The sequence below is a fragment of the Zonotrichia albicollis genome, chromosome 19 (assembly GCF_047830755.1).
Source record: "Zonotrichia albicollis isolate bZonAlb1 chromosome 19, bZonAlb1.hap1, whole genome shotgun sequence".
In the NCBI taxonomy this organism is placed as follows: domain Eukaryota; kingdom Metazoa; phylum Chordata; class Aves; order Passeriformes; family Passerellidae; genus Zonotrichia; species Zonotrichia albicollis.
Window position 1 is genome coordinate 9,316,818 of NC_133837.1, and position 27,191 is coordinate 9,344,008.

The 27,191-nt window shown below is 41.4% G+C and overlaps 2 protein-coding genes across 2 annotated transcripts; one reads left to right on the top strand and one right to left on the bottom strand.

Annotated features, from left to right (window-relative positions):
- Positions 1-3,987: 3,987 nt before the first annotated feature.
- C19H17orf67 (chromosome 19 C17orf67 homolog) lies at positions 3,988-10,692 on the bottom strand. The gene is made up of 4 exons (XM_005490460.4): positions 9,137-10,692; positions 8,361-8,461; positions 5,449-5,588; positions 3,988-4,461 (listed from the first exon to the last, which is right to left on the bottom strand). The coding sequence occupies exons 1-3, from the start codon at positions 9,189-9,191 to the stop codon at positions 5,472-5,474; spliced, it is 273 nt and encodes a 90-aa protein (XP_005490517.2). The 5' UTR covers positions 9,192-10,692; the 3' UTR covers positions 3,988-4,461; positions 5,449-5,471.
- Positions 10,693-10,794: 102 nt separating this feature from the next.
- Positions 10,795-26,717, top strand: DGKE (diacylglycerol kinase epsilon). The gene is made up of 11 exons (XM_014269468.2): positions 10,795-11,814; positions 13,392-13,551; positions 14,019-14,138; positions 15,120-15,263; positions 16,982-17,139; positions 17,427-17,478; positions 17,628-17,741; positions 18,266-18,337; positions 18,845-18,972; positions 19,873-19,984; positions 20,697-26,717. Exons 1-11 carry the CDS (start codon positions 11,369-11,371, stop codon positions 20,853-20,855), a joined length of 1,665 nt encoding a protein of 554 aa, XP_014124943.2. The 5' UTR covers positions 10,795-11,368; the 3' UTR covers positions 20,856-26,717.
- Positions 26,718-27,191: the final 474 nt, after the last annotated feature.

Genomic DNA, 27,191 nt, shown 5'->3' on the forward strand with positions numbered 1-27,191 from the left:
CTGACACTGGCCCTGCTGCTTTGATAGAATAAGGAGAACTTCATTAACTCAGAGTTCATCGAACATTGTCTGCTTTTTACTGTTTTTCATTTTAGTGCACATCTCTACCCCCAGACCTGAAAAAGGATTAAAATGCCAGATAGGAGACAGATCTCTCAGCATTTCTAATCACACATCAGAAATCTCAAGATACATAGTTCTTACAAGATTTTCTACTCTTTGTAGACCATAAAAGGCTCAGATAACCTTCTAAAATCCACTCTGATCTCTTTAGTCATTAAAAAATAAGTTCTCACTGAGAATCTAAAGTAGTCTCCTGCTGCAGTGATCACATTCAATCAACCCAATTTCACTCCACTGCTTCCGAAATTATTTATGCATTCATTCACTGGGAGAAACAGAAGTCTTCATTCAAAACAATATTCTGACAATTGAAACAGAAAAAAAAAAAAAAGAAAAAGAAAAAAAAAAGCCCTGGAGTACTGCAGGGAAACATTTCCACACACATTATATCATCATTTCAGATGGTTATAGGCATTTTCTTTGTAACTCTTTTTCATATTCATGTTTCAGTAATGTTCCAGAGCAGCTGTCCTGTCCTTGTGAGTGAGAGAACGTGCTCACCTGCTCAGCCTCCCTGAGAAGCAGACAAAGACTGAATCATCCAATTGGTAAGTTTAGTTTTGCATTTTTCATTACCTTCACCATTGTGAAAGTGAATTTCAAATAAAGCAAGTGACTGACTTGCTTTCAGGGAGCTTTCTGGAAATTCCTGTCTTGGTAAATAAGAACTCCTGGTGCATGTTTTCCTGCAAGGTAAGTCTGGTAGAAAGAGCCAGTTAGTTGAACTGCCAAAGTGCTTAGTGGCATTAGTGTAACTACTTCATGTCCTATTTATCTGTCTGTGATAAAATCTTTTGGCCTTGCTGAAAAAGTTGATGCTTTCAAAAATCCCAGCCTTTGCCTTTTTTTCAATGAATTCTTGTGTATTTAAAATTAGAGCAGATATTATGTATCTGCTCTTTATAGAGAGACACTACATTTCTGGCCCTGGGCACAGTCTGCCTTTTCAGTACACTTTGTACAGCACCTAACACACAGCTCCCTGTGCTGCTGAAGATAATAAATGTAGGAAGATAATGTAAGGGCTTGAAGAGTGATGCTTTTACCAATTGATCAGTCTGCAGCTTAATCTGGGGAAAGCGAACATGGATGAAATTATCTACTCTGAGAGGGAACAGCTTCTGCAAACACACAAAATCTTCTGTTAGCAAAAATCTTCTGTGTGTGGATGGCAGGCAGTAAAAAGCCACAAGCCACTACAATGTGCTTGTAGGAACTTTCAACCATTTCTTTCTGGCATAATGAAGCAGAACCACACCTACACCACACTGCAACCCAGAGAGGGAAAATCAGCCCTGTGCTGAAGGTCTTTATTTTATGGGATAGAGGTGACTTTTGATTTTGATCCATTGAGCTGAACGTTTTAAGAAAAGGAGTGAAAAACGAGCAGCAGGAGGAGGGATGTGGTGATTTCAGTCCTGTGGGCTGGGTCCTGGTTGAGTGCAGAAACAGTGGCATCTAGTGGGCAGCTGCTCAGCTCGGGCAAAGCACTGGCTGTAAAACAGCTCAGTGATTGGAGCTTGTCATCATGTTTATCATGGATGGAAGGTTTTCCCAGGTCTGTTTTAATCCTTCTCTTTAAAAGCATTTGGAAAACAACTGTTTTTCCAGCTTTCTCACTTTCAGTATTCACCTTTCAGAAGGCTTATTCTTCTGGTTTGCAGGCATGTAGGAAAGTCCAGCATTTTCCCCCAAGATTTTAGACATGGAGAAAAACAAACCTGCAACTAATCCTTGAACACACTCGGTCTAGTTCAACTATAGAGGAATTCAAGCACAGCAGAGCTTCGAAGGAAAGATCTGTGTAGAGGAAGAGAATAAAAAAAATCTGAAGGATAAAAAGAGAATTTTAAAAAAAGCTTAATTACATAATTCTGTAGCTATAACTAAGTAAAAATTTATGCAATGTTTACTTCTTATTCTAATTATCTATCGGTTTTTTCACTGCTGAGTCACAATAAGTGCTTGAGCTAATTTATTTATACCTGATCCTAAGATCCTTGTTAGTTCACTGGATTCTGTGTAAAACACTGGGTATATGTTATGGACGTGCAAAAATACACAATAAGCAGGCTGAGGGGCTCTGCATCCATGGCAATAGTCTAAAGCAGTCTAAAGCAGTCAGATGCCTTCACTCTCTCTTCAGCTTTCAGAGTTTGCCAGAGATGAGCAAACTTATGGAAATCTGCTGTGCTGTGCTGGCCTCCCCTTCTCTGGCTGCCTCTCCCATAGGCTGGAGGCTGTTTCTGTGTTTACCTCCAAAATTAATTCCTATAAAGGGATGCCTTGGCTTCTTAAATCTGACAGAAGAGCTGCATGTCTTAAAAAGCAGTAACTTGGCTATGTTCTTCATGATCACAGGATTCCTGAGGCACTCATAGGTTTTAGTCTAGGTTTCTTTTATTAACTTCAACATTTTTAGTTCATTCTCCTTTCCTTCATACTTTTATTTTTCTCCCTTTATTCCCTATGTTTCAAACTTTCCTCTGTGGTGTCTGCTGCTTTTCTTGCCTTGAGGGACCAGGATGTTCTTCAGTGGTCAGTTCCAGCCCAGAACAGAGGTGCAGATCTTTATAAGAGAGATGGGTTTGGTTTGAACATGAGTGCAAATATGAGTTGGCTCCTTTTCCCATCAGCCTGACACCAATGTGGGCTGAAGGCTCTCAGCACCACAATTCCTTCCCTTGTGAAGTGGGAGAGAATGGGGATCAGTGATCAGGAAGTACTTCACTTTTCTGTTTCTAGTTTTCTCCTTGTTAATTAGACTTAATAATACTTCACTTTTGGTTGGAGATCCCTACATGAGATCCTTTGGCCCTCATGTGGAAAAGCAAACTGCAAACCAATGAACAATATTCCACATTTGTCTTTGGATTAGCTCTGTGTTACTGAGAAGAACTGAGCAGAACCTTCTGCTTAACCTTCCTGGTTACCTTCAAAATGACTGAGTATAACTAGGTGGGAGTTCTTTCATTTCAAAGAAGTACTTGAAAAACGACTTTCACAGGGTGACAGTTGACATAATTGTCATTAAATGAATTTTTCACTGTGCAAATAAAAACAGAGCCAGGATTTCACCTAGTGACTTTAACTCAAAGAGATATGCAAATTTAGATCTCTGTATTGAGACACTTATGAATGAAGCACACAATAGCAGCCTGATTATACTTTTTCACACTCCCAGATTTAATCTATGATTTATCTTGGCAGTAGGGGAAAGCAAGCCTTTGATGCTTTGAGATTTAAATTATTTCCTTGGAGTAATCTAGGAGAGCTGTTTTACTGGAAGAAAAGTATACCAGAAAAACTGTTGATCTAGTTCAGCCTGTCAAGAGCTGTGTAGCACTAATTACCTTGTAGATATTAATTAAATTGTGTTTTATTTTGCTCCCAGTCCTCAGGCTTCAAGTGTGACTGCAGCAAGGAGCTCTGAAAGTTACTTTGCTCCATTCATAACTAATTCTGTTGCCATTACAGATCACAGCAGTCATTTAAGAGCCACCAAGCAATCTTTTATGTTGTTTTGCAGGTATCACATGTTTCCCATCTGACTGTAGAAGATACTCTTTTCCAAGAAAAAAGACTTATATATGACTTATAAGTTGTAAAGGCAGACAGGCAGGAAAGGGTTGGCTGGATTCATTTGCCCCTCCTGGCAGAATTACAAGGTAAAAGGATAATTGTGCAGAGAAACTACACAATTATTAGTCTGCACCATTGGGCTTCCCAGCTGCTGTTCCTACAAAGTCCTCTGATGTTGCCTTAGTACTTCACAAAACTGAGCCTCACTTCCAGTGAGTTTTGTCAGAATACAGTATGGGAGACTAAGAGAACAAAAGCATCTGCAAATGAAATTGAGTCAAGCTTTTATTATGAAACAATACATGAAATACTCATCAAGCAGTAGGAAATAGTGTTACATAAATGATGTGTCTTCATGAAATATTGTTATTTAACCTAGGAAAATGTAATTAAGGATTCCTCCAAAGCCCAGAAAGCTGGCCTTCTCTTCATGTTGCTATTCTGCAATTTTCTATTGACCTCTCCCTCCAAGTTCCTCTTGCTTCAGACAGTCTAAACCCATGCCCTTGAAAGGACACTCTAGGACTAATAAGTTGCCCATACCTCAGAAACTGTCGAAACCCTCAATTCAGTTATTCATGCATGCAATCATTGCTGGTAGAAAATACATGGTGATCTAGAGCTCATCAGGGCACTCAGAGCTGGAAGTTCTGCTGTACCATGAGGATTGCAGAGAGGTTCTGCTCTACAGTGAGCACGTAGCCAATGCAGGAATAAACTTGTCCTCCTTAATCATGTATAAATCCATGTGGAGATCTGCAGAAAAAGGAACCCAGAATATCAAAATCCATTGGCCATACCAATGACATCTTAAGGGCTTCAAATAATTTAAACACTTTTCTAACATTAATTCTTCACAGTGGCCTGGGAGCAGCTGTTGGGAAGAATTCCTGTAGCTAAGTGAGCCAGCTTTCAACTGTGTCTCAGCTGGAAGATTATTTTGAAAATTGCCAACTTACCTCCTAAGGCTGAAGTTTGGGAATGTTATGTTTTTGTTTTTAAATGAGTCTCAGACCTTTGTTTTATTGTGGATTAATAGAGCCCCACTGAAGTCTACCACAACATCCCAATTTTTAAAGGTATTCAAAGAAGTACAAATAGATAAAAGAATTTTAAGCAGATGAACTTTCCATTTTTTGAAACAGATCAGCTGTGACAGATACCATCTCTGCATTCTACTGCTTAAAACTTTTGAAATATGAAGCTAAATCTGCAACTTTTATATTAAAAATTAACTGGGAGTGATATAGCTTCACTTTTATGGTGATGATTCAAACTTATCTCAGTTGACAAATTTCATGTCTGTTTAAAAAACCTCCTTGCAGGTCAGACTGCATCCTGAATATCTCCAGGATGACAACTGAGTTTAATCCTGCCCCAGTCCCTCTGAGAGCTAAGTGAACAAGTACAAGACTTAAACAGAACAGTTGGAAAAAGAATACAGGGAAACAGGAGCAATCTGAAGCCACATTAATAAGAATGTTCTGCAATCACCTTACACCCACATAGTAGAGAAAGGCATAACCAGAGTTTTATTAACAGAACAGAGTGACAGAGTTGGTGCCTGGGACATTTCTGTTCCCTGCCCTGCTCAGCTGCCCAACACCTTCCAGCACAAGGTGCTTCCCCCAGCCCTTGTTTATTCCCCTCTCTCCCAGTGTGTGACTCTGCCTTTCATTATGGAGAAAAAAAGATGCACTGTAGAAGATATATATAAAAATATAAATATCTATGTATATATACCAGTTGGAGGGTGGGCAATCCCATTAGATTGGGTGCACCAGGTCCCTGTTGCAGTGTGGGAGGCAATGAGGATTCAGCCAATGTTCAAGGAATTGCTCTTCTGATCTCTGCTCCAAGCGCTGGAGGTGAAGCATGTACTCCTGTTTAAAGCAAAGCAAAAGAACTTTAATTGTGTCATCACTCAATTCTAATGTCAGGCCAGGGACCCAGGATAATTTCACAGCTGATGGAAGAGCCAGTAATTTATCCATTAAAATAATCAAATATAGTGAAATATGTTGCTGGTCAGCTTGCCCCAGCCTAGCAATATTTAGTGAATGATTTCCTCTCCAGACCAGCAAAGGTGTTGAGCAAGAATTATACAACAATATTCATAAATTAGGAATTCTGTATACACATTTCTTATTTGCATATCAACACAGAAGCCTTTGTTGAGCCTGAGGGTACAAAGGATTCTCACAAACAGATTTGTTATAGCCCCTTTTGAAAACTGGTTCCTGCTGCTTAAAGAACATTAACCCCTTGCAGGATCATGTGGCAGGACTGAAGGGTTCTGGTAAGAAACACACACTACCTACACATTTCCCAAGCCACAAGCTGTTCTAGTGCTGCAGCCAGTTTATTTCCATTTCTCTAAACATTTATAAGTCCAAAAATACTTGCAGCAACCAAATTTAGGCTCTTATCTCTGCCAAATCTATATCTTATAAAATTGAAATGGCTTTATTAAACCCCATTTGTAATCCCTTCAACAAAATCATTCTGGTTTTATTTTAAGCATAAGTTGTTCGAATTGTCAATACCTTTTGTGCTCATAATATCAAAATAAGTTAAAACTGTGGGGCTGGGAGGATGACACATTGTCAAAGCAGGATCTAAGTCAAATTAACTTTAAAGCATGCTGATAATATAAATTACGTTTTCTTTTAATAATCCAATGGGGCTGATCTTTCTGTCTGTAACTGAACAGGTTTCTGTCTCAAGCAGCACTGTGGAAGTCAAAGAGTGTCACAACGAATTGCAAATTACATTCCCCAGCTCAGCATGATCTGGCCCAGTACAAACAGCTTTTGCTTAAAACAGATGAACAGAGGTGGGTTCATCCCAGCATTCATTTCATTTTGCTACAAAGCATCCATACAAAATCAGTTTTTCTCCTTGAGTCCATGTGCACAAGCTGTGCCCAGGGATGCAGCAGCCATGCACCTTCATTCACATGGAAAATCTCCACGTTCCACAGGGCAATGAGGGTTGCTTTTTTATCTGAAGATTCTTCCTTTTCTACTAAAAACCTTGACATTTATGGAGCAAAACAAATACTCATGTTTGGATTTTCTTACAGAGGGTCAGCTTTGCTTTCTAGATGAAAAACAAAAGAAAATAAATAAAAGAAGGTTGAAATTTCTCAAAAAGTGGTAGGACAGAAAGTGTCAAGGACAGAGAAGCAGAGTCAGAAATCCATTTCTTTAATGGTCATGAAAAACATTTCTTTAGCCCTGAATACTTCCTCTCCCCACACTGAGTCATAGAATTCATAAGGATCACCACATCCAACTCCCTGCTCCTCACAGGACCAGCTAAAACTAAACCATAGATTAAATGTTGCATGCATGCATGTAGAGCTTCTTGCCATACAGGAATGACCTCAATCCAACTGTTCTGCTGCTTCATTTATTCTGTATTCAATATTTGTTATATTTACCACATAACCTTAATTGTGGTTATACAGTAGATGGGAGCTGTATTCCTGCTATTTTGCAAAAACTACAAGGCTTATTTAACATCTTAGAAACCAACCCAGTCCTGAGTGTTGTGGGCAGCACTGCAGCCTTCTGGTTTTTGGCTGTGCTGTGCAATTTTCAGTGTACAGGGTTGTCAACAAGCACGGAGCAATATCTGGGACAGCTTTGGTTTGTTGTGTGCTCACCCAGTGTTGGGCAGGTGGATTCTGTCTGTCTGGTGCACATTACCCACTGGAAAGGGGAAAAACCAGAAGCTGTTTCTGCAATCCTGCAAGGAATTTCATGTCTTCGTGGTGCTCTTCATGTCCTGTGGAGTCCGGAAGTGTCCAGCACCTCGCTAAACTGAGCCCCCTGTGCTCCTCAGGTGCACAATCCCCTGTGTGCTCCTGGCTTCTGTGCCTTTGCCTCTTCAGAACCATGTGATTTTAGCTCAGTTTATTTACTTTGGAAAGAAATAGGCAGTAGTTTTAAAATACCTTAAGTATACCCTTGATGAGTGCAGGATTATGTGTTAGGTCTTGTCAAAGCAAGGAAAACAGAAGGCTCTTTAATTCTTTTTCTTTTGTTGTAATACGGTTTAAAAAGAAATAAATGTAGATATTGCATGCAAGCCCAAAACAGTTGCATTAAGCCAGCAATGAAAAACTCTTACAATATCATAAAAAAACCATCCTATCTGTAGCATCCATAAATAAGTCAATGAAAGAAAGAGATTTTTAAAGCTGGTTGAGAACTACCTCAGCCTCCACACTGACCACTGGCACCTCCATCTCCTCTCTGCCTGCAGTGCAGAATGTACTGCAAGCAGAAGACCTTTCCTGTTACTTACTTCAGGCACGAGCTCATGAAATCCATATCTCTATAAATTAAAAGCCATTTTCTTCTCAAAAATGTGATTGGTATTTTTGAACCATGATAAATGATCTCTTCATTCTGCAAGTGAACATTTCCTGAGCCATACTCAGCACTTGCAGAATGGTTTTAACTGTAATTGAAAGAATTTAAAGGTTTTTTTAATATTTCATGGAAGAACTCAGCTGCTTTAAAGGGTGATATTCATAACATAATGCCTGGAAGCAATAGAAATTTAATACTAAGCTCAAATGGTTTGGGGGATTTGGTGTTGGGTTTTTCAGTTAATGCAATTTAAGAGTAAATAACATAAATCACCCTCATTGGTTCATCAGGGAAACCAGCTTTTCTTGGTCTCTCCTCACGACGAGTCCTCAGCATCTGTTTGGCATCTTTTTCAGACAAAATTGGTGAAGTTTCTAAAGACAGAACAGCAGAAATTAATTCTGAAATTACCAAAAATATAGTATTTTATCTATCAGTTGTGAAATGTCCCCAAACCGGATTTTTTTTCTATAAACAAAGTGTTCTTTCATTACAGCCCCTTCCCAGGGGATATTCCATTCCAAGAGATAGGAGTGGAATTTTACACCATTTTGATACTTGTGTTTTCTCTTGTCCTACTAGTATGAAGCAAAGCCCACATATTCCTGGTACTATAAAATGAGCAAATACAACAGCACCATCAAACCACTGGCATTAATTGCTCTTCCAACTCTTTGTTCTTTTCTGTGTTGCTTTATAGGATTTTTTTTCAAAGTAATGAGTTAGATACATTGCAAAGAAGAGATTGCATTGAACATTCCACTTGCAGGACCTTGGTAAAATAATATTAAAATATAAAACTAAAACTTTGTGGTTTACAACAAATGACTACAGTGTGGTAATGGAGAGAGTTAAATATCAAATACAACATCATGATTGCTAAAAATCAAATAATGGAAAGCCTGCAATATAAAAGTGGTTGAGTGTTAAAAATAAAATATATGAAAATATATGAAAAAATAATACTAGAATAGAAGGTTGACAAACTAATACTACTTATATGCTCTGCAGCTCTACACATATGCAGGTTTGTTGATATAAACTCCTACCTGTAACAGTAGTCAGCAGGACCAAAAAGGAGACCAACATAAGAAACTTCTTCATCTTGATTCTGCTTTCTCTCAGTCTGTTCCAAAATGAGCAACCCTGACCGAGGCATTCTCCTATTTGAAGGAGCTACGTCAGTCCCAAATGTTTGTTTGTGCTTTAATTTCAGTGATAGTATGATTCTGAAGACATCTGGTCGGAAGGTTTGAATTAGTCTATTATCTGCTCACACATTCTCTGCATAACTCTTTTCCTGAGGGAAAGAAAATAGAAGGCCTTTTTTTCCACCTCAGGCTTCAGAGCTGCACTGAGTATTTTAAATAAACTTGTGAAAATAAAGTCTATCCCTTATATTTAGCATGGCAAGCAAAGGTTTTTGGTGCCCAAGGTAAACTATTGTTTTTTAAAAGAAACAACTGCCCAGTACTGTTAATCTCAGAGGCAGCTGCAAAGGGGCCCCTTTTTCAAAGGTTGTCTCTAACTTTGCTCCAGCAGAGAAGTATTCACTAATGGGGTTTAACTCTAGCAAAGCCAAATTGTGACTGCTAAGAAACACAGCAGAGTTTTCTATCAAATTAATAGAATCAACAGAAATTAAAACCTACATAATTCTCCTCCTTTCAGGACAAGTTAGCAGAAAACAGGATTATAAAGCATAATAAGCATAGTGTTGAGTAAGGATGTAGGTTAGCAAATGTCACTGCAAACAGGTAGTTTTGGCTTTGAGAAATGTCTAGAGCTCTTCTGGGCAGTGCCATGCTCAACACGTGGTACCAGCATCACCAATTTGTAGGGCATGAAATGCATCCCTTCAACTATAAGATATAAAATCATCATTGGCTCTTACATGAGGGAAGTGAGGAATTTCCCTGGAAATCTGAGTGTTGCCCAGCTGTGCAGTATGTGCATTTTTCAGTGTTTTTTTAAAGATACCAAGACCTAGAATCCAATCAATTTTGTATATGCTGTATGAATTTACATCATTGCTCACTATACTGTTTTGAAAGTGCAAAATCCTGTAGGTTCTAATGGCAGCCACTATTATTAGAACTGCTTCAGGGAAACATTCAAACACTTAACGACAACGAAATTATGAGGGGAAGGCATTTATGGTTGGGCAATAAAGCACAACCATGGGGAGGAAAAATACAGCACAAAGGCACAACTTTGGGGGACCTCACTGCTGAACCTGAAATGTTGTAGTGAGGTGGGGATTGGGTTTATCTGCTGGGCCAACAGAGGACATGGGGAAACGGCCTCAAGCTGAGACGGGGGAGATTCAGATTGAAGATTATCATGGTTTGGTGTGTCAGGCTTTGGGAAGGGATGCCCATGGTGGAGTCCCCATGGCTGGAGCTGCTCACGAGGAGCTGGACCTGGCGTGGGTGCTGTGGTTTGGTGTTACAGTGGCAGTGCCGGTCGGACCGGGTGATCGGAAAGGCCTCTTCCAACTCTGATGACTCCATCATTCTAGGGCAGAACGAAATTATGGGGGAAAACATTTATGGTTGGGCAATAAAGGCACAAACACGGCGGTCACTCGGCCCCAAGCCAGCGCGGCCTTAGCCTCGAGTCTGGGCCCGGTGGAGCCGGAGCTGGAGCGGAGCCGGAGCCGGAGCCGGAGCTGGAGCGGAGCCGGAGCCGGAGCCGGAGCGGAGCCGGAGCCTGAGCCGGAGCGGAGCCGGAGCCGCAGCGGAGCCAGGCGCTCCGCCAGGCACTGTCGCGGTCGCTGAGCTCCGCTGGCGACATCCCCGCTATCGCGACAGGCGGGGGACGGGCGGCGCCCGTGCCCTGGCAACGGCCCCGGGCCGCTTCCGCTTCCGCCGCCCCGCGCATCCCGCGGCGCCGCTCCGAGCCCGCCGAGCGCCCCGGCCCCGGCTCCGCCGGCAGCTCCCGGGCGGGCCGAGGGCCGGAGCTCGCTGTCCGCTCCGCCCCGTGTGCCCCGCGGCGAGGCGCAGCCGGGGCCGTGCGTTCGCGCCCTCCCGGCGCCGGGGACAGCGGCAGGAGGAGCCCGGGCACGGCCGCCGCCGCGCAAGGCCCGGGCGGGCGGCGGAGGAGCCCCAGCGGAACGCTGCCGTCGGCCCGATGCGGCGCAGGTCGGTGCCGAGCCCTGAGGAGGGGTTGGAAGATGGTGCGTGAAGCTGCGCCTTGGCTCCCTGAGCGAAGGGGCCCTTGCGGGGCTCGCCCCGCCGCCTGCCCGGGAGGTGCGAGGGGTTAGGCCGGGGAGCGCAGGGATGGAGGGCTCGGGCGATGCCTCCCCTGCCGGGGCCGACTGGCGCCTGGTGCTGTGGACCCTGTGCTCCGTGCTGCTGCCCGTGCTCATCACGGCCTGGTGCAGCTTCCAGCGGTCGCGGCGGCAGCTGCTGATCCGGGACATCTTCCGCAAGAGCAAGCACGACTGGCACTACACGGACCTGTTCGGGTCGCCCTCGTACTGCTGCGTGTGCGCCCAGCACATCCTGCGCGGCGCCTTCTGCAGCTGCTGCGGGCTGCGCGTCTGCGAGCCCTGCCTGAAGAAGGCGGACCGGCGCTTCCTCTGCAAGGAGATCATGATGAGGGGCAGCGCCGGGGCCCCCAGCTCCATGCCGCACCACTGGATCAGGGGCAATGTCCCTCTCTGCAGCTGCTGCATGGTCTGCAAACAACAGTGCGGCACGCAGCCCAAGCTCTGCGACTACAGGTACTGCAAGGCGGTCTGACGGTGTGGGAGCACTGCAGTGCCATGCCAGTGTTGTGTTTTCTGCAGGGTTGTTGGGAGACCACACCCCAAAAGAGATCCTGCAGTAGTCAGATAAGATACTATTAAAAAAAAAAAACCAGCTTCAAAGAACCTAAAATTAAAATGGGTGCTTGTGAGTCATAGATTAAGAGTGTGGCCTTGCATCTCACGTCCACTCGCTCTCTTAATTGCATTACTCCAGCATGATGTGCAGGCTGCTGTATAATTACATACTAGAGACTCTCAGTGTCCAAGGGAGTTTGTATTTTAGGGAATGATATTAGGAATAAATTTGTTGGTTGTACAGTGGATAGCCTGAGCAGTTTGACTGGCACAGCTCACAGTTCAGAGAACCAAAGTGTGCATCTCAAAATTGGCATCTGCTCAGTGTAAATAGAGCAAACAATGTTCTCTAGAGGTTTCAGGTTCATTTTTAAGGATGCTCAAAACAGCTAAAGAGTATTGTAAGCTACTGAAATATATTGATAAAGATTGTGTTAAGAGTGTTTTTAAAATATAATGGACCATTAAATGGACTTGCACTGTCATTAGTAAGGTTGCTTGCAAAGTTTGCAGTGCCAAAATGCAATGATAGGTGCCCCGGTGTGTTACCTCAGCCTACTCAGAGGATCTTTCCAGCCCAGATTCTGCCAGCTTTTGCTTTGCTTCTATGTGATACTGTCAAACTGCTTGGGAAGTAAGCAGAATTACAGAGAAAAAGAGCAGATTATCAGAAACAGAACCTTGAGAGTGGGTGTAGGAGAGGGAAGGGCAGGAATTTGGAGGCAAATGGGAAAGGAAGGAAGAAGAGGAAAAGAGAGTCAGAGTATAGGCCAAGTGTCATTGATACTCTAGATGTGCATTGGATTAGTCAGGAGCACTCCAAAAATAGCTTTCCCAGCTGCTTAAATCAAGGCTTTGGATGTAGTAAATGAGGATTAACATTCTGCAGAGGCTGGAAGTGGATATTGCAGTATTTCCTCTTGTTCTAGTCTTGTTTTCCAGGACAGCTTTTAGAATAGGTCATAAAGGAAAGCAGTTTTGCATAACTAAATCCCATCAGCCTTGTACACTTCTTTGTAACCTTTTAGGTTTCAGGTTTGAAGGGGTATTATCAATCTTAAGGAATGCATTCATTCATTACTTGTCTCACTGTATTGAATTGAGCTCCAGTATTTTATCTGTGCTCTCTAAGATGGACAGGGGTTGAGGTTCTTTTACAGGCTTTCAGTGTAACTGAAATATTATTAATATTACAAAGAGGAGCATATTTATAGCACCTATTTTTTTTTAATTAAAAAGAACTGAATTAGTCTAAAACTGTTGGATTTTTTTCCCAGCAGAATTCAAATGCTTTCCCAGACCTGCAAGCACATGACCAATTTATGTAATTTTCTATATCCAATACATAAGCTTCCAGAGAATGAAAATATAATGGTGCATGTGAACATAAATATTTTGACAAAAGTCTAAAATAAATGAGCAAAATCACTGTGCCTGTTTGAAGATTGTTTTCAGGTGTTTTGGTCTTTTTTCAGGTGTGTGTGGTGTCAGTACACTGTGCATGATGAATGCATGGTGGATAGTTTGAGGACTGAGGATTGTACATTTGGAGAATTCAAAGACTTAATTATTCCACCCTACTATTTGTCTGCAATCAACCAGATGCGTAAAGAGAAAAGAACCAGCTATGAGAAGGTAATGGCCTGCTGCTTCTTGGGTTTAGAATATACCAAAACAACAATCAAATAAACCCACAGACAGACCTTGAAATTTGAACTCAACACATTGTGACAGTAGCAACTGTCAGGTAAATGTTTCAAGATCTGTTAAGTTAGCACAACACTTGCTGTGTTAATTCAGAGGTGTTTGTCATTTTACTAAGGTGGTTGTTGAAATATAAGCAGATGTGGATTTGTCTACCTTACTTCCTTGAGTTTTTGTGAGTTTTTTACTGCTTTGTTCATAGCATTGTAGTATTCATTGTCCTGAGCACGGCAGAATCTTCAGCCTTGATGTGTCAGAAGTATTTGTGTTTTGTCTACTTCAGACTAACTGGTGACTTTCTCATTTCAGCCCTTGCAGGGGATGGGGCTCAGAGCAAGGTTGTAAACATTTTCAGATGTGCAGTATTTGTGTGACTGACTGGTTTTTACCTTTTGCAGGTGGTCCCTTACTGCAGTAAACACTGGATGCCAGTAATGGTGCTGGCCAATACTCGCAGTGGAACCAACATGGGTGAAATATTTCTAGGAGAATTTAAAATGCTGCTGAACCCTGTTCAGGTATTCACAGTGCAAAGCCACCATAACAAAACCAAGGTTTAGATCAGAATAGATATCATCTTGTTTTCACAATGGCTATAGGGTCTTGTGGAAGATCAGTAAAGGAAACAAATTCATGCAGTTGGTTCTTTTAGCAAGGAAGAGCTTCACAGAGAGCAACAAAATGTGCAGAGGCTTCTCCCAGCCCCAAGTTTGTTAGGATTCTAATACCGGTCCATTTTTTTTGCTTATGGTAATACGTGCAGTAATTCAGTCAGAATTGCTGCATATATTACCAGTATTACCAATTTACTGCATGTATTACCATATTACCAATTCAGTGGTAATAAAAGTGTACCACTTTTGAAACAGTGTACACTTTTTAGAAAATGAACCATTTAAATCTTCTTCATAGGAAACCTGTATTTGAATCCTCACTTTATATGTGGAAATGTCAGCTTGACAGTTTTGCTTTGTATAGTTGCTTTCCCCTGAAAATCCCCTGGGATGGCTCAGGATGTTGCGTAAGGCAGGCAGTTGTTCTTGGATTTCCTGGCTGCACCTTAATACTCTTCCTTTGAAGTTCAAAACCCAGCTGTAAAATACAGCCCAAGAGAAATCACTGTGTTTTTGTTTCAAATGCATCCCAAAAAGGCTTTAAAGAATAAACCTCTTTGTGTGATGAGTATTTTAAAATTACTTTTATCTGAAGTCTTTCATCTTTACAGAATTCATGCTTCTAGATACAGACTTTTCCAAGGGTTCTGTCAGCTCAGTTTATCCATGCCATTTAATCCTAGGGAGGCAGCTGGTGCTCTGTTGTGAATTTGGGAAACAAATCCTGCTCATGAAAGTCAAGACAACTCATTTGCTAATGTAATATTGCAAATGGAGAATCTTTGTTTTGCATTAGAGTTAACTTCTTGAAGTCGTTTATCTGTGAGGCAAATCCTGAGTCCTGTTCTGTGAACTTACAGAATTCCTTATTTTCCTTTTTTCTAGGTTTTTGATCTCAGCAAAATTGCACCTGCTAAAGCTCTCCAGCTCTGCACTTGGCTGCCTTGCAGTGCTGTCAGGGTTCTGGTCTGTGGTGGGGATGGCACAGTGGGCTGGGTCCTGGATGCAATTGATGAAATGAAGATAAAGGTATTATGTTTTAAATTAAAAGGTGAAATGAGTTTTGATGTTGCCAAAGTTTTACCTCTCATCTCTTACCTGCATTTATTGCGTTCATCTTCCTGAATAGGCTTACAGAGGAATATTTGCATAATTGTTTATTCATATTGGAAAAGGGTGTGGGAAATGCCTCTTATTATTCCTTGTAGTTCAGGGAAAATATGAACACTTTAGATTTTAATTTATATTAATAGTAGTTCTTTTCTGCAAAGCAAGGAGAGACCAAACTGCTGGATATTTTCTGCATTGTTTTTTCCTTTTGTCTGAACAGATTTATATTGTCATAGATGGTATTGCTGATATTGGCTGGTGTGCTCTGACTGCTCCCTTCTCCCAGCACTCTCAATCTTTTATAATAACCTCATCATTTTGCCAGCTATTCTGGTTATGTTGCCTGTGCATAAATGAGTGCAGTCATTTGCTTCTGCTTCTTGTCATATGTTCTGAAGAGTCTGTCTGTCTGCAGCCTTGCCTATTAGCTGCAAGTAGAGGAGAAAAAAACAAACTCTGTTTACTGTGGATTTGAAATGGAAGACGTTCTCATTTATGGGATGCTCCTAAGACCTCCTGAGAAAATTAAGAATGGAAAATAATTTTAATAAACTTTATTGCTTAACCTAATAAACTTTTTCTCTAGTGCTGAAAGAAAAAAAGTTTTTATATCAAAGTTTTTTTTACTACAGCTCTCTTGTTAATACATAAAATGTTGTTATTACAACTTCATGCATAGTCCAACAACCTCTTTGAGAATTATTGTGTGCTGATGAAGTAAAGTAACTATTAAGGTTAATGAATATGAGTATATGGTTGTGTGGTCCTGGGCACTTGATACATTGTCCCTCAGTGCTGATATAGTTGATGAAATCTGGGTTTTTCTTTGTCCTGTTCAAATTGAGTCATTGGTATTAGGTAAACTGTAGAGATTTATCAGCAAAACCTTTTTCTTATCAGCAGTAGGTTATTTGCTCCCTTCATTTATCTTGGCTCTCAAATACATGTTGATACCTGGCTGATAACCTTTCTGGATAAAACAGTAACCAAAGTGCCAGTTTACTGCAAGTGCTTTTCACAGCTGAGTTGCAAAGGCCATAGTACAGCTGAAATAATTGTTGACCCTTCTGTGGTCAGGAGAACCAAGGCCTTTGCTGAGGGTCTGTTCTGAGCAGCTCCTGTCACTGTGCTCTGCAGAGCTGCTCTTCACCTGCTCCGTGTGTGGGTGACAGCCTGAAACTGAGACACTGACTGTGCTCCTTGGAGTGTCTGTGTTTCTGTGTGTGGTTGAGCACTGGTACTCTGTGCCTCTGTTGTTTAGACCTAACCTCACTCAGTCTTGCAGGAGCATTTTGGTGTCTTGTTGCAGTTCACAGCCACGTGTGTTACATCTCTCAGTGTTCTGTCACTTCCCAGATCCAAAGCATCATTCCTGGGAAGGAATACTCTGCTCAGTATTCAGAATGTGTTGTTCCCATATTGTGTTTGTATCTCTTTCCTTCTCACAATGATTTAACATTTCCTTCCTTTACCTTATGTCTGGGTAAGTAGCTCAATGTGCTGCCTGCTCTGGCAGCTCAGAGCTCTGCTCTGTGGAACTGCTGGGAAGGTGAATTGATCTAACCTGAGCATTGGGGATGGAAGGGAGGCAATGAGTGCTGGAGCAGGAGCTAATCTGCAGTGGTTTTGTGTCCTAGGGGCAAGAACGATTTATCCCACAAGTGGCAGTTTTACCTCTGGGAACAGGGAATGACCTGTCTAATACTCTGGGCTGGGGTGCAGGTTATGCTGGAGAAGTCCCTGTAGAGCAGATCTTACGAAATGTCATGGAGGCAGATGGAATCAAACTAGACAGGTAAGGAACAGTGAAAAGATAAAATGTACAGAACCAAACACTGCTGTAGCTCTACTGATAGTCCATTGCAGCAGTTTATTTACATAAACACGAGTATTGCCAGGAGCTACAACCTAACTGAGGTCTGAATTTGGTCTTTTAGTTGTTCTACAGGGCTTAACTCTTTCATAATTTAACTAAATTTGAGTGTTTTGCCTTAATCCCAGTATAGATAAGAGATTCCTAACTACAGCTTTGATACTGAGGACTGTCTGTCTCAAGTCTAAGTACCAACTGTTGTTTTTCAGATGGAAGGTTCAAGTAACAAACAAAGGATACTACAACTTAAGGAAACCAAAGGTATTGTTTGCAAGTATAATATGAATTCTGTGAAATACTGTATGTTTGTCTTTTTTTTTTTGTTGTTATCAACTTCCCTTTAAACACTCTGAATTTTAAACCCTAATAATAATTTTTAGCAAGGCATAATTGGAAGTTCTGTCTTACAGGTATTCACAATGAACAACTACTTCTCTGTAGGACCTGATGCTCTTATGGCTCTGAATTTCCATGCCCATCGTGAGAAAACTCCCTCTCTGTTTTCCAGCAGAATCATCAATAAGGTGTGTTTGCTAAAGGGTCATTTCCTCCTTGGAGTTGTTGATTTGACTTCAGGCTATTTTAGGTTAACATTCCTTTACCAGTACATCCTTCTTGCCATATTTAGAGTTTGAATTAACTTTTCTTAGGGAAAGGGATTCTATGGGTAAAACATGTTGGCAAGCCCACTCATGAGTGTTCTGCCTTGCCTCTGCTTGCTTACAAAATTTGCTGTTTGCTCAGTTTTTGCTCAGAGTTTCTCATTTGCTTTGAAACCTCATGAGTTAAGTGCTTATTCCCTTTTCAAGTGGAAATCTAGTTTCTTATGCAAGTTGTAGCTCTTCTCATAAGGAAGGTTTAGTTCAAGGATGTGCAAATATATTATGTTTTAGATAAGGTTTGCACAGCCATAACTATACATAAATTTTTCAAATAGTCTTCCTATGTATTATCTTTTTCTAACAATATTTTCTTTTCTCCCTGTTTTGTTTGGTTTTTTGGTGGTTTTTTGTTTGTTTGTTTGTTTGTTTGTTTGGGTTTTTTGTAGGCTGTTTATTTTTTTTATGGAACCAAAGACTGCCTAGTACAAGAATGTAAAGATCTTAACAAAAAGATTGAGGTAAGTTTTTTAACTTGTTTATTGTCTGGACAGTCAGTGAAGTGTAAAACCTTATCTTGTGAAAGAAAAGGAGAGAAGCTTTGCTCTTTACCATATTTGCACTTAATGATATTTGTGTGAGGGTGGCTGTGGCCTTGGAGTATTTTTGTGTTCCTTTGCTGTCTGCAGCTTACTTCATGGAATTCATGTCTTTGGGCTTACTGCAAATTCCTGACGTTTTTCCTGGCCTTGACCCAGTTCTATGAGTGCAAGCTCTGATATTCAGCTATAGTTTGCCATAGTACTAGAGGCTTACATAAGTGAGAGTTCCTTTTTTCTTTTCTCTACTAATAGAAATTTACTATCTGATTTCTTAAAGATTTTTTTAAATATGGAAAGAAAACACATTTTCTTGGTGCAGGGCCAATTTTTCTTTAAGTGGAAGCCTATTGAATGCATAAAGTGAGTAAGTTCTATTGAAGTACTGAGTTTGATCCACAGTAATTAACTTCTGCTTGTCTTTTAAAGCTAGAGTTGGATGGTGAGAGGATTGAGTTGCCCAATTTGGAAGGCATCATTGTGCTGAATATTGGATACTGGGGAGGTGGCTGCAGGCTCTGGGAAGGAATGGGGGATGAACCTTATCCTTTGGCAAGGTACAGAGGGCGTTTTTTGCTTTGTGTTTTCCTTTAACAGTTCTTGCAGTGTAAGGAATTCCCTCAGCAGATTGTGCTTTTGCAGCCAGGCTTGTCTGCAGGCTGGAAGGATTCCTTGGGACAGGCTATCTCACATTTGTTTATTTTCCTTGGAGTAAAGCCATCCTATACATCAAGGGGGTTTTAAGACTATCTCAAAATGTCTGGCATGACAGACAGCAGAAGCATTGGAGAGAGAGGCTATTAACAATAAAGTGAGCCTTCAAAAAGTACAAGATACATCTATTTCAGAATCTAAAATACCACATCTCATTAGAGGTTAAAATGGAAAGTAAAAAACAAAACATGTCCAAAATTTTGATTCCCATATTGGGAGCAATACCAAAGAGAAAAATAACTTCAAACCTTAATTATTCCCTGTTGTGACTTCCTTCTTCAGAAGACATCTATATAAATACACCCATAGTTTTGTTACAAGGCTTACAATCCTGAATTTCTAAAAAATACTTGGGCAAGGTCCTTTACCCAGATCTAAAAAATTAAGCCATTAAAAGATTTTCCTTTTGATGAATATTTGAATAAAAAGACAGAAAATTGTACAAGTTTATGGAAGAGGAATCCACTGTGAGCCTTAAATGTGCACAATAAGCCTTGGAAAGTCATACATCCCTGATTTCAGAGGCCAGCTCGGGTGTGCTGACTGGTGAATTGCTCCATAGCTGTTTGATGGCTTTCTTTGCTGCTCTGTGGGGTTTGTGCTCCAGCACAAAAACGTAAATGTATTATTGGTGGCACAACATTTGTCTTCTCTCTGGGAATAGCAGTAAGAGGATAGTATTTGGGGATATGTGCTGGAGCTCATCAGCTCACTGAAAGAAGTCTCATTTTTTCATTTCATAGACATGATGATGGACTTCTGGAGGTTGTTGGTGTTCATGGTTCTTTCCACTGTGCCCAGATCCAGGTGAAACTGGCAAATCCTGTTCGCCTAGGGCAGGCACACACAGTGAGGGTAAGTGCTGCTTAGGCACCTGTTCTCCTAAATTTTTTTAATACACAGTAGAAAATCTCAAGCACTCAACTGCTTGAGTCAGAACTGCAGTTTGCAGTTGAGATGGATATTTCTCTTGCTTAGTAAAATTTTATTAATGTCATAGTACACAGACCTGTGTTGCTGTGGTTGGTGGCCTGTGAGTGCCACTCTCAGTTTCTCCCTGGCCAGGCTGTGAATGTGTATTGCAGTTGTAAAAGGTGATTTCAGCCCCTTTGAACTGGTGTGGTTGTGTTGTTGTGTTTGGTACAGCTGGTTTGATTGCTGGGTTGTATTGTTGTTTGGTACAGATATTTTGATTGCTGGGGTGTGTTGTTGTTGGTACAGCTGTTCTGATTGCTGTGTTTGGTGCAGCTGGTTTGATTGCTGTGTTTGGTACAGCTGTTCTGATTGCTGTAGTTGTGTTTGGTACAGCTGTTTTGATTGCTGTGGTTGTGTTGCTGTGTTTGGTACAGCTGTTTTGATTGCTGTGGTTGTGTTGTTGGTACAGCTGTTCTGATTGCTGTGGTTGTGTTGTGTTTGGTACAGCTGTTCTGATTGCTGTGTTTGGTACAGCTGTTTTGATTGCTGTGTTTGGTGCAGCTGTTCTGATTGCTGGGTTTGGTACAGCTGTTTGATTGCTGTGTTTGGTACAGCTGTTCTGATTGCTGGGTTGTGTTGTGTTTGGTACCAGCTGATCCTGAAGAGCTCCAAGATGCCGATGCAGGTGGATGGGGAGCCCTGGGCACAGGGGCCTTGCACTGTCACCATCACTCACAAGACCCATGCTCTGATGCTGTACCACTCTGGGGAGCAGACAGATGATGATGATGCCTCCAGCCTGTCAGAGTGACACCAGGGCAGGGAGCAGCTGCATCAAGACCTGGAGATTTTGTGGAGTTGGGATTTGACGTGCGGCAGCGAGGAATTTCAGCTCGTTAGAACACCAATGTCTGATCTGGACTGAGGTTGATCAACTAAGGTTCATACTTGTGAATGAACTAGAGCTGAGGAAAAAGCCATGCTTCTGCACTCATGGAAACTTTCACAGCTGAATTACCACAACTGGTTTGCTTTAGCTTGGTGGGGATGCCCTCCAGCCTTTCCAGCTGGAACATGTTCCTCTCATGGCTGGAAAGGGACGGATGCAGCAGCCCTTCCTTGCTGTGCAATCAGGTCTCTGCATGTACACAGTACAGTGTTTCAGAGAGATGTTTCATACCGTTGGAAAGGGGAACAGCTGGGGTTTGACCTGCTTCCACTTGCCCCAGAGCAGTTCCAGAGCTGAAAACCAGACCAAGCAGAATATTGGGTTGGTGTTGTGACAGCAGCCTGCTCCTGGCTGCCATCTCTGCCTGGGAGCAAGAGCAGAAACTCTGTGCACCTGCTCATGCAGTGCATTTCTGGTAAGCTTCACTGGGAAAGTAGAGGATCCGGGAGCTCTGGGGAAGGTACTCAACAAGAAAATTGCTTTTGGACCAAAGGTTTCTGGAAATGTTATTTAGGAAATGTCCTTTTTCAGTGGCTTTGTAAGCCAAAGAGTACCCTGAGGTCTTGAGTCCCCAACATACAATTCAAAATACTTGTACCATGAATTGCACTGAATGATCCTGTGACTTGACTTCGCTTCAGTTCAGTGAGAGACTAATTCCAGTTTTTGTAAGTAGCAACATCATAGTTTTTGGGCAGGCTTTTTGGAGGAAATCTTGGACAAAGGAGCATCTTCTTTAGCTGTTTAGAGAGAAGGGTTTTAAAGAAATTATGATGATTGGCAAATGTGGGGTATTTTTTAAAAACTTGTTGAAGAACGTGGCTCATAATTACCTGAGAATGATCAGTACTAAGTCAGTCTGTTAACTTTTAATTGTAAGTGTGGAGGTTGAGAGCTAAGTTTGCAGAGGTGCCATTCATGTGTAGGATTTGATTGTGGAAAAAGGCATGGAAGCATTTGTTTTCTGACTGGCTCTTAGGTGGAAAGAGATGCCTTGTTGGTTACCCTCATTTCCCTTATGGATAGAAAGGGGGAAAAAGATGAGTGGTTGATCCTGGTTGTGGAGGTTCAGAACACCCACAAGAGCCCACAGGGACTGTCAGGCATGTCTGAAGCTTCTCAGGTTAAAAGCTTCTCAGGTGAAAACATCTTCATGGTTAACAGAAGTAAAAGCTCTTATTCCTGTATTTTGTTGTAAGAATTTTAAGCCTGCAGCAGGTGAGAACTGAGTTGAAGTTTAAAATATCTCACTGAGTAAATTCAGTTTAGTTACTGAAGGTGCTCTTCCAAGTAGGAAGAGAATTTATGCTGTGTAAGCCAAGATTATCAGAAGGTGAGGGCTTTGGTCTGAACTTTGAATGTTGCTGCTTTTGTCATGATCCCCCAGTTTTAAAATTTTCTTTATGCTGACTGAAAATGAGACCATTGGGTAAAGTAGGCTGTGTTTCTAGGTTTTTTTAAATGAAACCATTTTTCAAAAACCTGTAAAATGATGTTTGCATTAGCACTGAATGATCTATTTATATTTTAAAATAATTTATTGAAACTTGGCAAAGTCAGTATTTTTAAAACCTTCAACTGTAATCCTCTTTGGAAAGCATTTTTAACTTGATGGTATTCCTTGTAGAAAGTGTATGTACTAGAACTTCAATACTACTGATTCTCAGTGAATTTATAGCAGTCTGAAAATGTGATTAGAGTGTAATGAACTGTAAAGCAGAAGCCATTTGTAAATTCCATATTCATTAGCCTTATATGCATAACTTTAATTATTTTATTGTATGTAAATAGAGATGAAAAATAATAGTAAAATATATGTAAAAAGTGTTTAAAATACCCTAAGTATGCTATGCTAGATGAATCCATTACCTTTTTTTTTTAGTTATGAGCTTCAATTTGTATTAGCTTCAAAAATCTTACCAGTTATTATTTTTTTAATGACTTGTAACCATCAGCACCCTAAAAGTATTTAAGTTCTATGCTGTAGTTTTTATGTAACTGTGGTTTACAAACAAATGAGGAATCTGTGGGAAAGCAGGGTATGTGCTCTGAAAAGCAGTATTTGAAATGACACCACTGGCTACTTTAAACTGTATATAATGCAGTTCAGACTTCCCTGAAGTTGATCCGATGATTATTCAAATTGGTTTGAATAATCAATTTGAATAATATATGTTTATAGCCCAAGAACCTTGAGCTGTTGAAAAACTTCACTCTTTTGACTCCTGACATCTAGAAAAAAATAATTGATGCCAAGGTTGGAAGTGTCCCTGTGTTCCCACAGGTGAGTGGGGCTGTTTGTGCTCCCTCCCACTGCAGCTTTTCGTGGCTCCAGTCCAACGAGTGTGACATCCCCTGGGAAGGGTAAATCCATCATTCCTGCTGGAGGAACAAAGTGAAAGTAGCATTTAACTGGGTGCTTGTTTGGGTAAACCCCTGCTCTGTGGTCTTGGTTTTGGAGGCGAAGTTTGTGTCTCACCAATGGACTGTGAGTGATGGCAGCAAATGTGGCCCTGGGGAAGCCTCTTGTGAAACTGCACTTATGGTTTAGAGAACATTCTGTAAGGCTGAAGTGTCCATTGTGACTCTGGAGCTGTCATTTGTGTGGCAAAAAAAGGTCTTGTAAAACAGAGTCAGCCCTGGCGTCTGTGGGAAGCCTTGCTGTTTCCAGCTGTTCTTTGCTTTCAATGTTTCCTCCTTTCTGGTGTGTTGCAAATTGGGTTAAAGCCTGTTTGGAATGGCTTTGAGGGAGCTGTTTCCTGTTTTAGCCCAGTTTGCCCTCAGCAATGAGCTCCCAGACTGTCTGGCAGCAGGAATGGACTTGGCTGATTTGTACCAGAGCTGGAGCTGCCCAGTGTGCATTGTGAATATAAACTGCTCCGTGCTTTTTCAGTGCTGTAGGTGCAGAGAGCACCATTGCAAACAGCTCCTCCATCCAAGGAGTTGTTCCTTGTAGGTTGGAGCCCTGGAAATCCCCACACTAAATTCTCCCTTTGGGAGAGGGGACTCTGCAGCTGGAGCTCCTGTCCTGCACTGAGGAGTTTTCCCTTATCCTATTAATCATAAACATTGGGAAAATTGAGAAAACAATATTTCAAAAAGCCAAATAACAAACTGTTTCTTCTGCCAGTCTGTATATTATAGATTTGTGTAAAATGTGCAGGGTACACAATTACACTGATTGTCAAGCACTTCAAAGTGAGTTCATGAAGTTTATTTTTAAGTTATATTGTTGCATCTAGTAGCAAGTTTGGTCAGTTTCTGACAACTTTCTTTAATGTAGGTTCTCAGTCCTGTGACAGGCAATAGAAAAAGCATAAATCTGCTTGGAGAGCCTTTCTGTGGGTCGGCTCCTTGCCTGGCTCACAGTGCACTGTTCACTCACATAGAGGATGTGCTGGGTATTTTTATGTGCACAGAACCTCCTGTCAAAGGCTTTGTCAGACAAGAAAATTGGAATGGCTTCACACAGCTGTTCTTGGCCCAGTGACCCACCTGGTTGGCTTTTCCAGTCACCATCACCACCAGGACTCCAAAGGTTCCCCAATACCCCTGGCCTGTATTGAATATAATCTTTGCTCTCATTGCTGCTGGGGAGGAACATTTATCCCTTTTCTCCACAGGTTCTGAGAACTGATCCTTGAAGGGTTTGGTTTCAATTGGCCAATTCCTTCTGGTTCTCTGCTACATTGCACTGAAGCTTTTACAGTGTGTGCTGCTGTATCTCACTGGTTAAATGAAAAGCTCTGCACCTTTAGCTGTGATCAGCACAATAGCATCAGTGTTAGATTAGGTACTGGTTTTTACTTGGCAACAAATGCTTTTGGTAGAGCAGCACTGTAACCTGGTTAGTCTCTGGGGGAGAGCAGGACACTTAAAAATCTGCATGTGTTCTAACTGTACTGACTACTAGCAGTTTTCTTCCTTTTGGAAAATAAAATAATTAAGTCTTCAGTTGGAATTAAATTAGACTGTCTTCAAAAATACTAGGATGTAACTGATTCTTCTGAATGTCAACCACTTAATTTAAAATGCTGGTTTCTTCTGAGAAATGAGAGGTGCTTCTTGAACACAGGGTGAGGCAGCAGAGACCACTTCTTCCTGTGGTAATTAGGTAAATTGAGATAATTTACACATTCTTTATTTCAGCAATGCTGAGGCCACAGTTGTAAAGCACGATTTTATCATCTAAGAGTGCTGAATACCCAATTCAGGCTTTGGGCATCTCAGGGAGATACTTCAGGCTGGAATAAAGCCACATGCCTTGACTAAACCTAGTTGTGTTGTGCAGACTGACCTTGGCTGAGGATCTGGCCCTCAACTGTTCAAAAGTATGAATGTGCTCAAAACTGTACTTTTTAATGCTGCCCTGTGTCCTGTGTTGTGTCCCCCTACTGCTGTATGTAATTAATTCTTTGCATTGTTTAATTTGCAACTTGTTTGTAGATTTCAGCATAAAAATTGTATGTGAGTTTATTGCATTCTGTACCTTCAAGGTTTACATCCCTCAAAAGCCATTTTGTCTGCTACAAACTGCTGTAATTCTTTGAATACCTCCAGCCATCTTCTCTTTCTAGGATTTTTGTAGTTAAACAGAATGGATTTTTATTTTTGTAGCTTGTAACTTCAGTATGTATAGTAGTTGTTTAGTAAGTAGTGATCAGAATACTGTAAAATGTTGATTTTAAGAGCTGTAACTTTTAATTAGTAATTACTCCTTACAGGAAAATGTCAGCATGTTAACAGTTTAAAAAAATATATTCTTTAGCTACACATGCTGTGATGCTGCCACGTGGGATTTATATTGAATGTTTGTCTATATGTTCTAAAGTGGCACTAAACAAGGAAAATATGAGCCTCAAGTGCAAGAAATAGCTCACAAAATGGGCAGTTTTCAGTTGAGTAAGGTGACATTTGGGATTCAGTATTTTTTATTCCCCACGGAGCAGTAAGGAGTGATCAGTGGACTCTTGGCAGATCAATTGTTTCCTTGTGGTGTAGTTTGAGATCTGATTTTAGTGCCCAAACGTGAGCAGACACTGCAGCATTCCTGCCCCTCAGAGAGCAGAACCCCAGGGCAGCCCCACAGCTCCCAGCTGTGCAGGATGTGAGGTCTTGCTTGCCATGAAAATAACAGTTAGCATGAGCTTGGACCTCCAGAATAAATGTTTAAATCAAAATTTGCAATTTTTTCCTTGCCATCAAGCCACGCTTTCAAACCTCAAACTGGTTTTCCTTTGGTTTTGGAGAGAGGGCAGGCTGAAATGGAGGGGTAAGGAGGTAATCCTGTAAAAGTGATTGTTAGAAAAGCAGAGATGTCTGGTTTTATCTGCTGCAGAGGCACCGTGAGTGTGCTTCTGTCTCACACAAATTGTGATGGTTGGTGCAGGGGTTCCATGGGCACAGTGTGTGATTTGGGCCAGGTTCTGCCTGAGGAGCTGCAGCTTCAGTGGAGCCACAGAGCTGCCCCCTCTGTGGTTACTGCACATTAACACAGGGAAACTGAAAACTTCAGTTGTTGTCCCATGGCCTCTCTCTGTGACTTACACTCCCTAAAATTCTCTATGCAGAAACATCTGCTCCATATTCTTCATAGAAATTTGTAAATACAGAATTTCCCAGCACTGGCTCTGTTACTGAATTTCCTAATGCATCTGTTTGTCTCGTTATTTGTTCTGTATTTCTCTGTAGATTTAAGGGCGTGGATTAAAGTATTTAAACTCAGCTTTTCCTTTTCCTTGCTATGCATAAAAACAAATGTGAGTCTTCAGCTCTGCAACAGCCCTGGGATGAGGATGGCTGCCTGGCTCTGGGAGGGCTGCAGCTGGATGGGCTTAGGCATTTTGAGAACAAAGTTTTGTTTTGTTGAACTCTGTGGCCGTGCTACTGCCTGAAATTCCTGCTGCAAAATCTGAGCATCTCAAACCTCAACAAATTCTAGACAGCATGGTAATGTCATCTGGAGGTAAAACTAACACTGGTAACATGCAAAGGTCTCTCAGCAGCTGTTTGCCTGCTCCTGGTTCATTCTTCTCCTTGGGGAGGAGCTGAGGTTGTGTGGATTTTCAATAGGTGTGGTTTAAATGGTTTGAATTCCCAGGCTTCAGCAGTTAATGTGAAATGTCCATGTTCTTATTTCTCACCTGTGATGCCACTGATTTGGGGATCTTAAAACAGCTTCTGATGCTGCACATTATT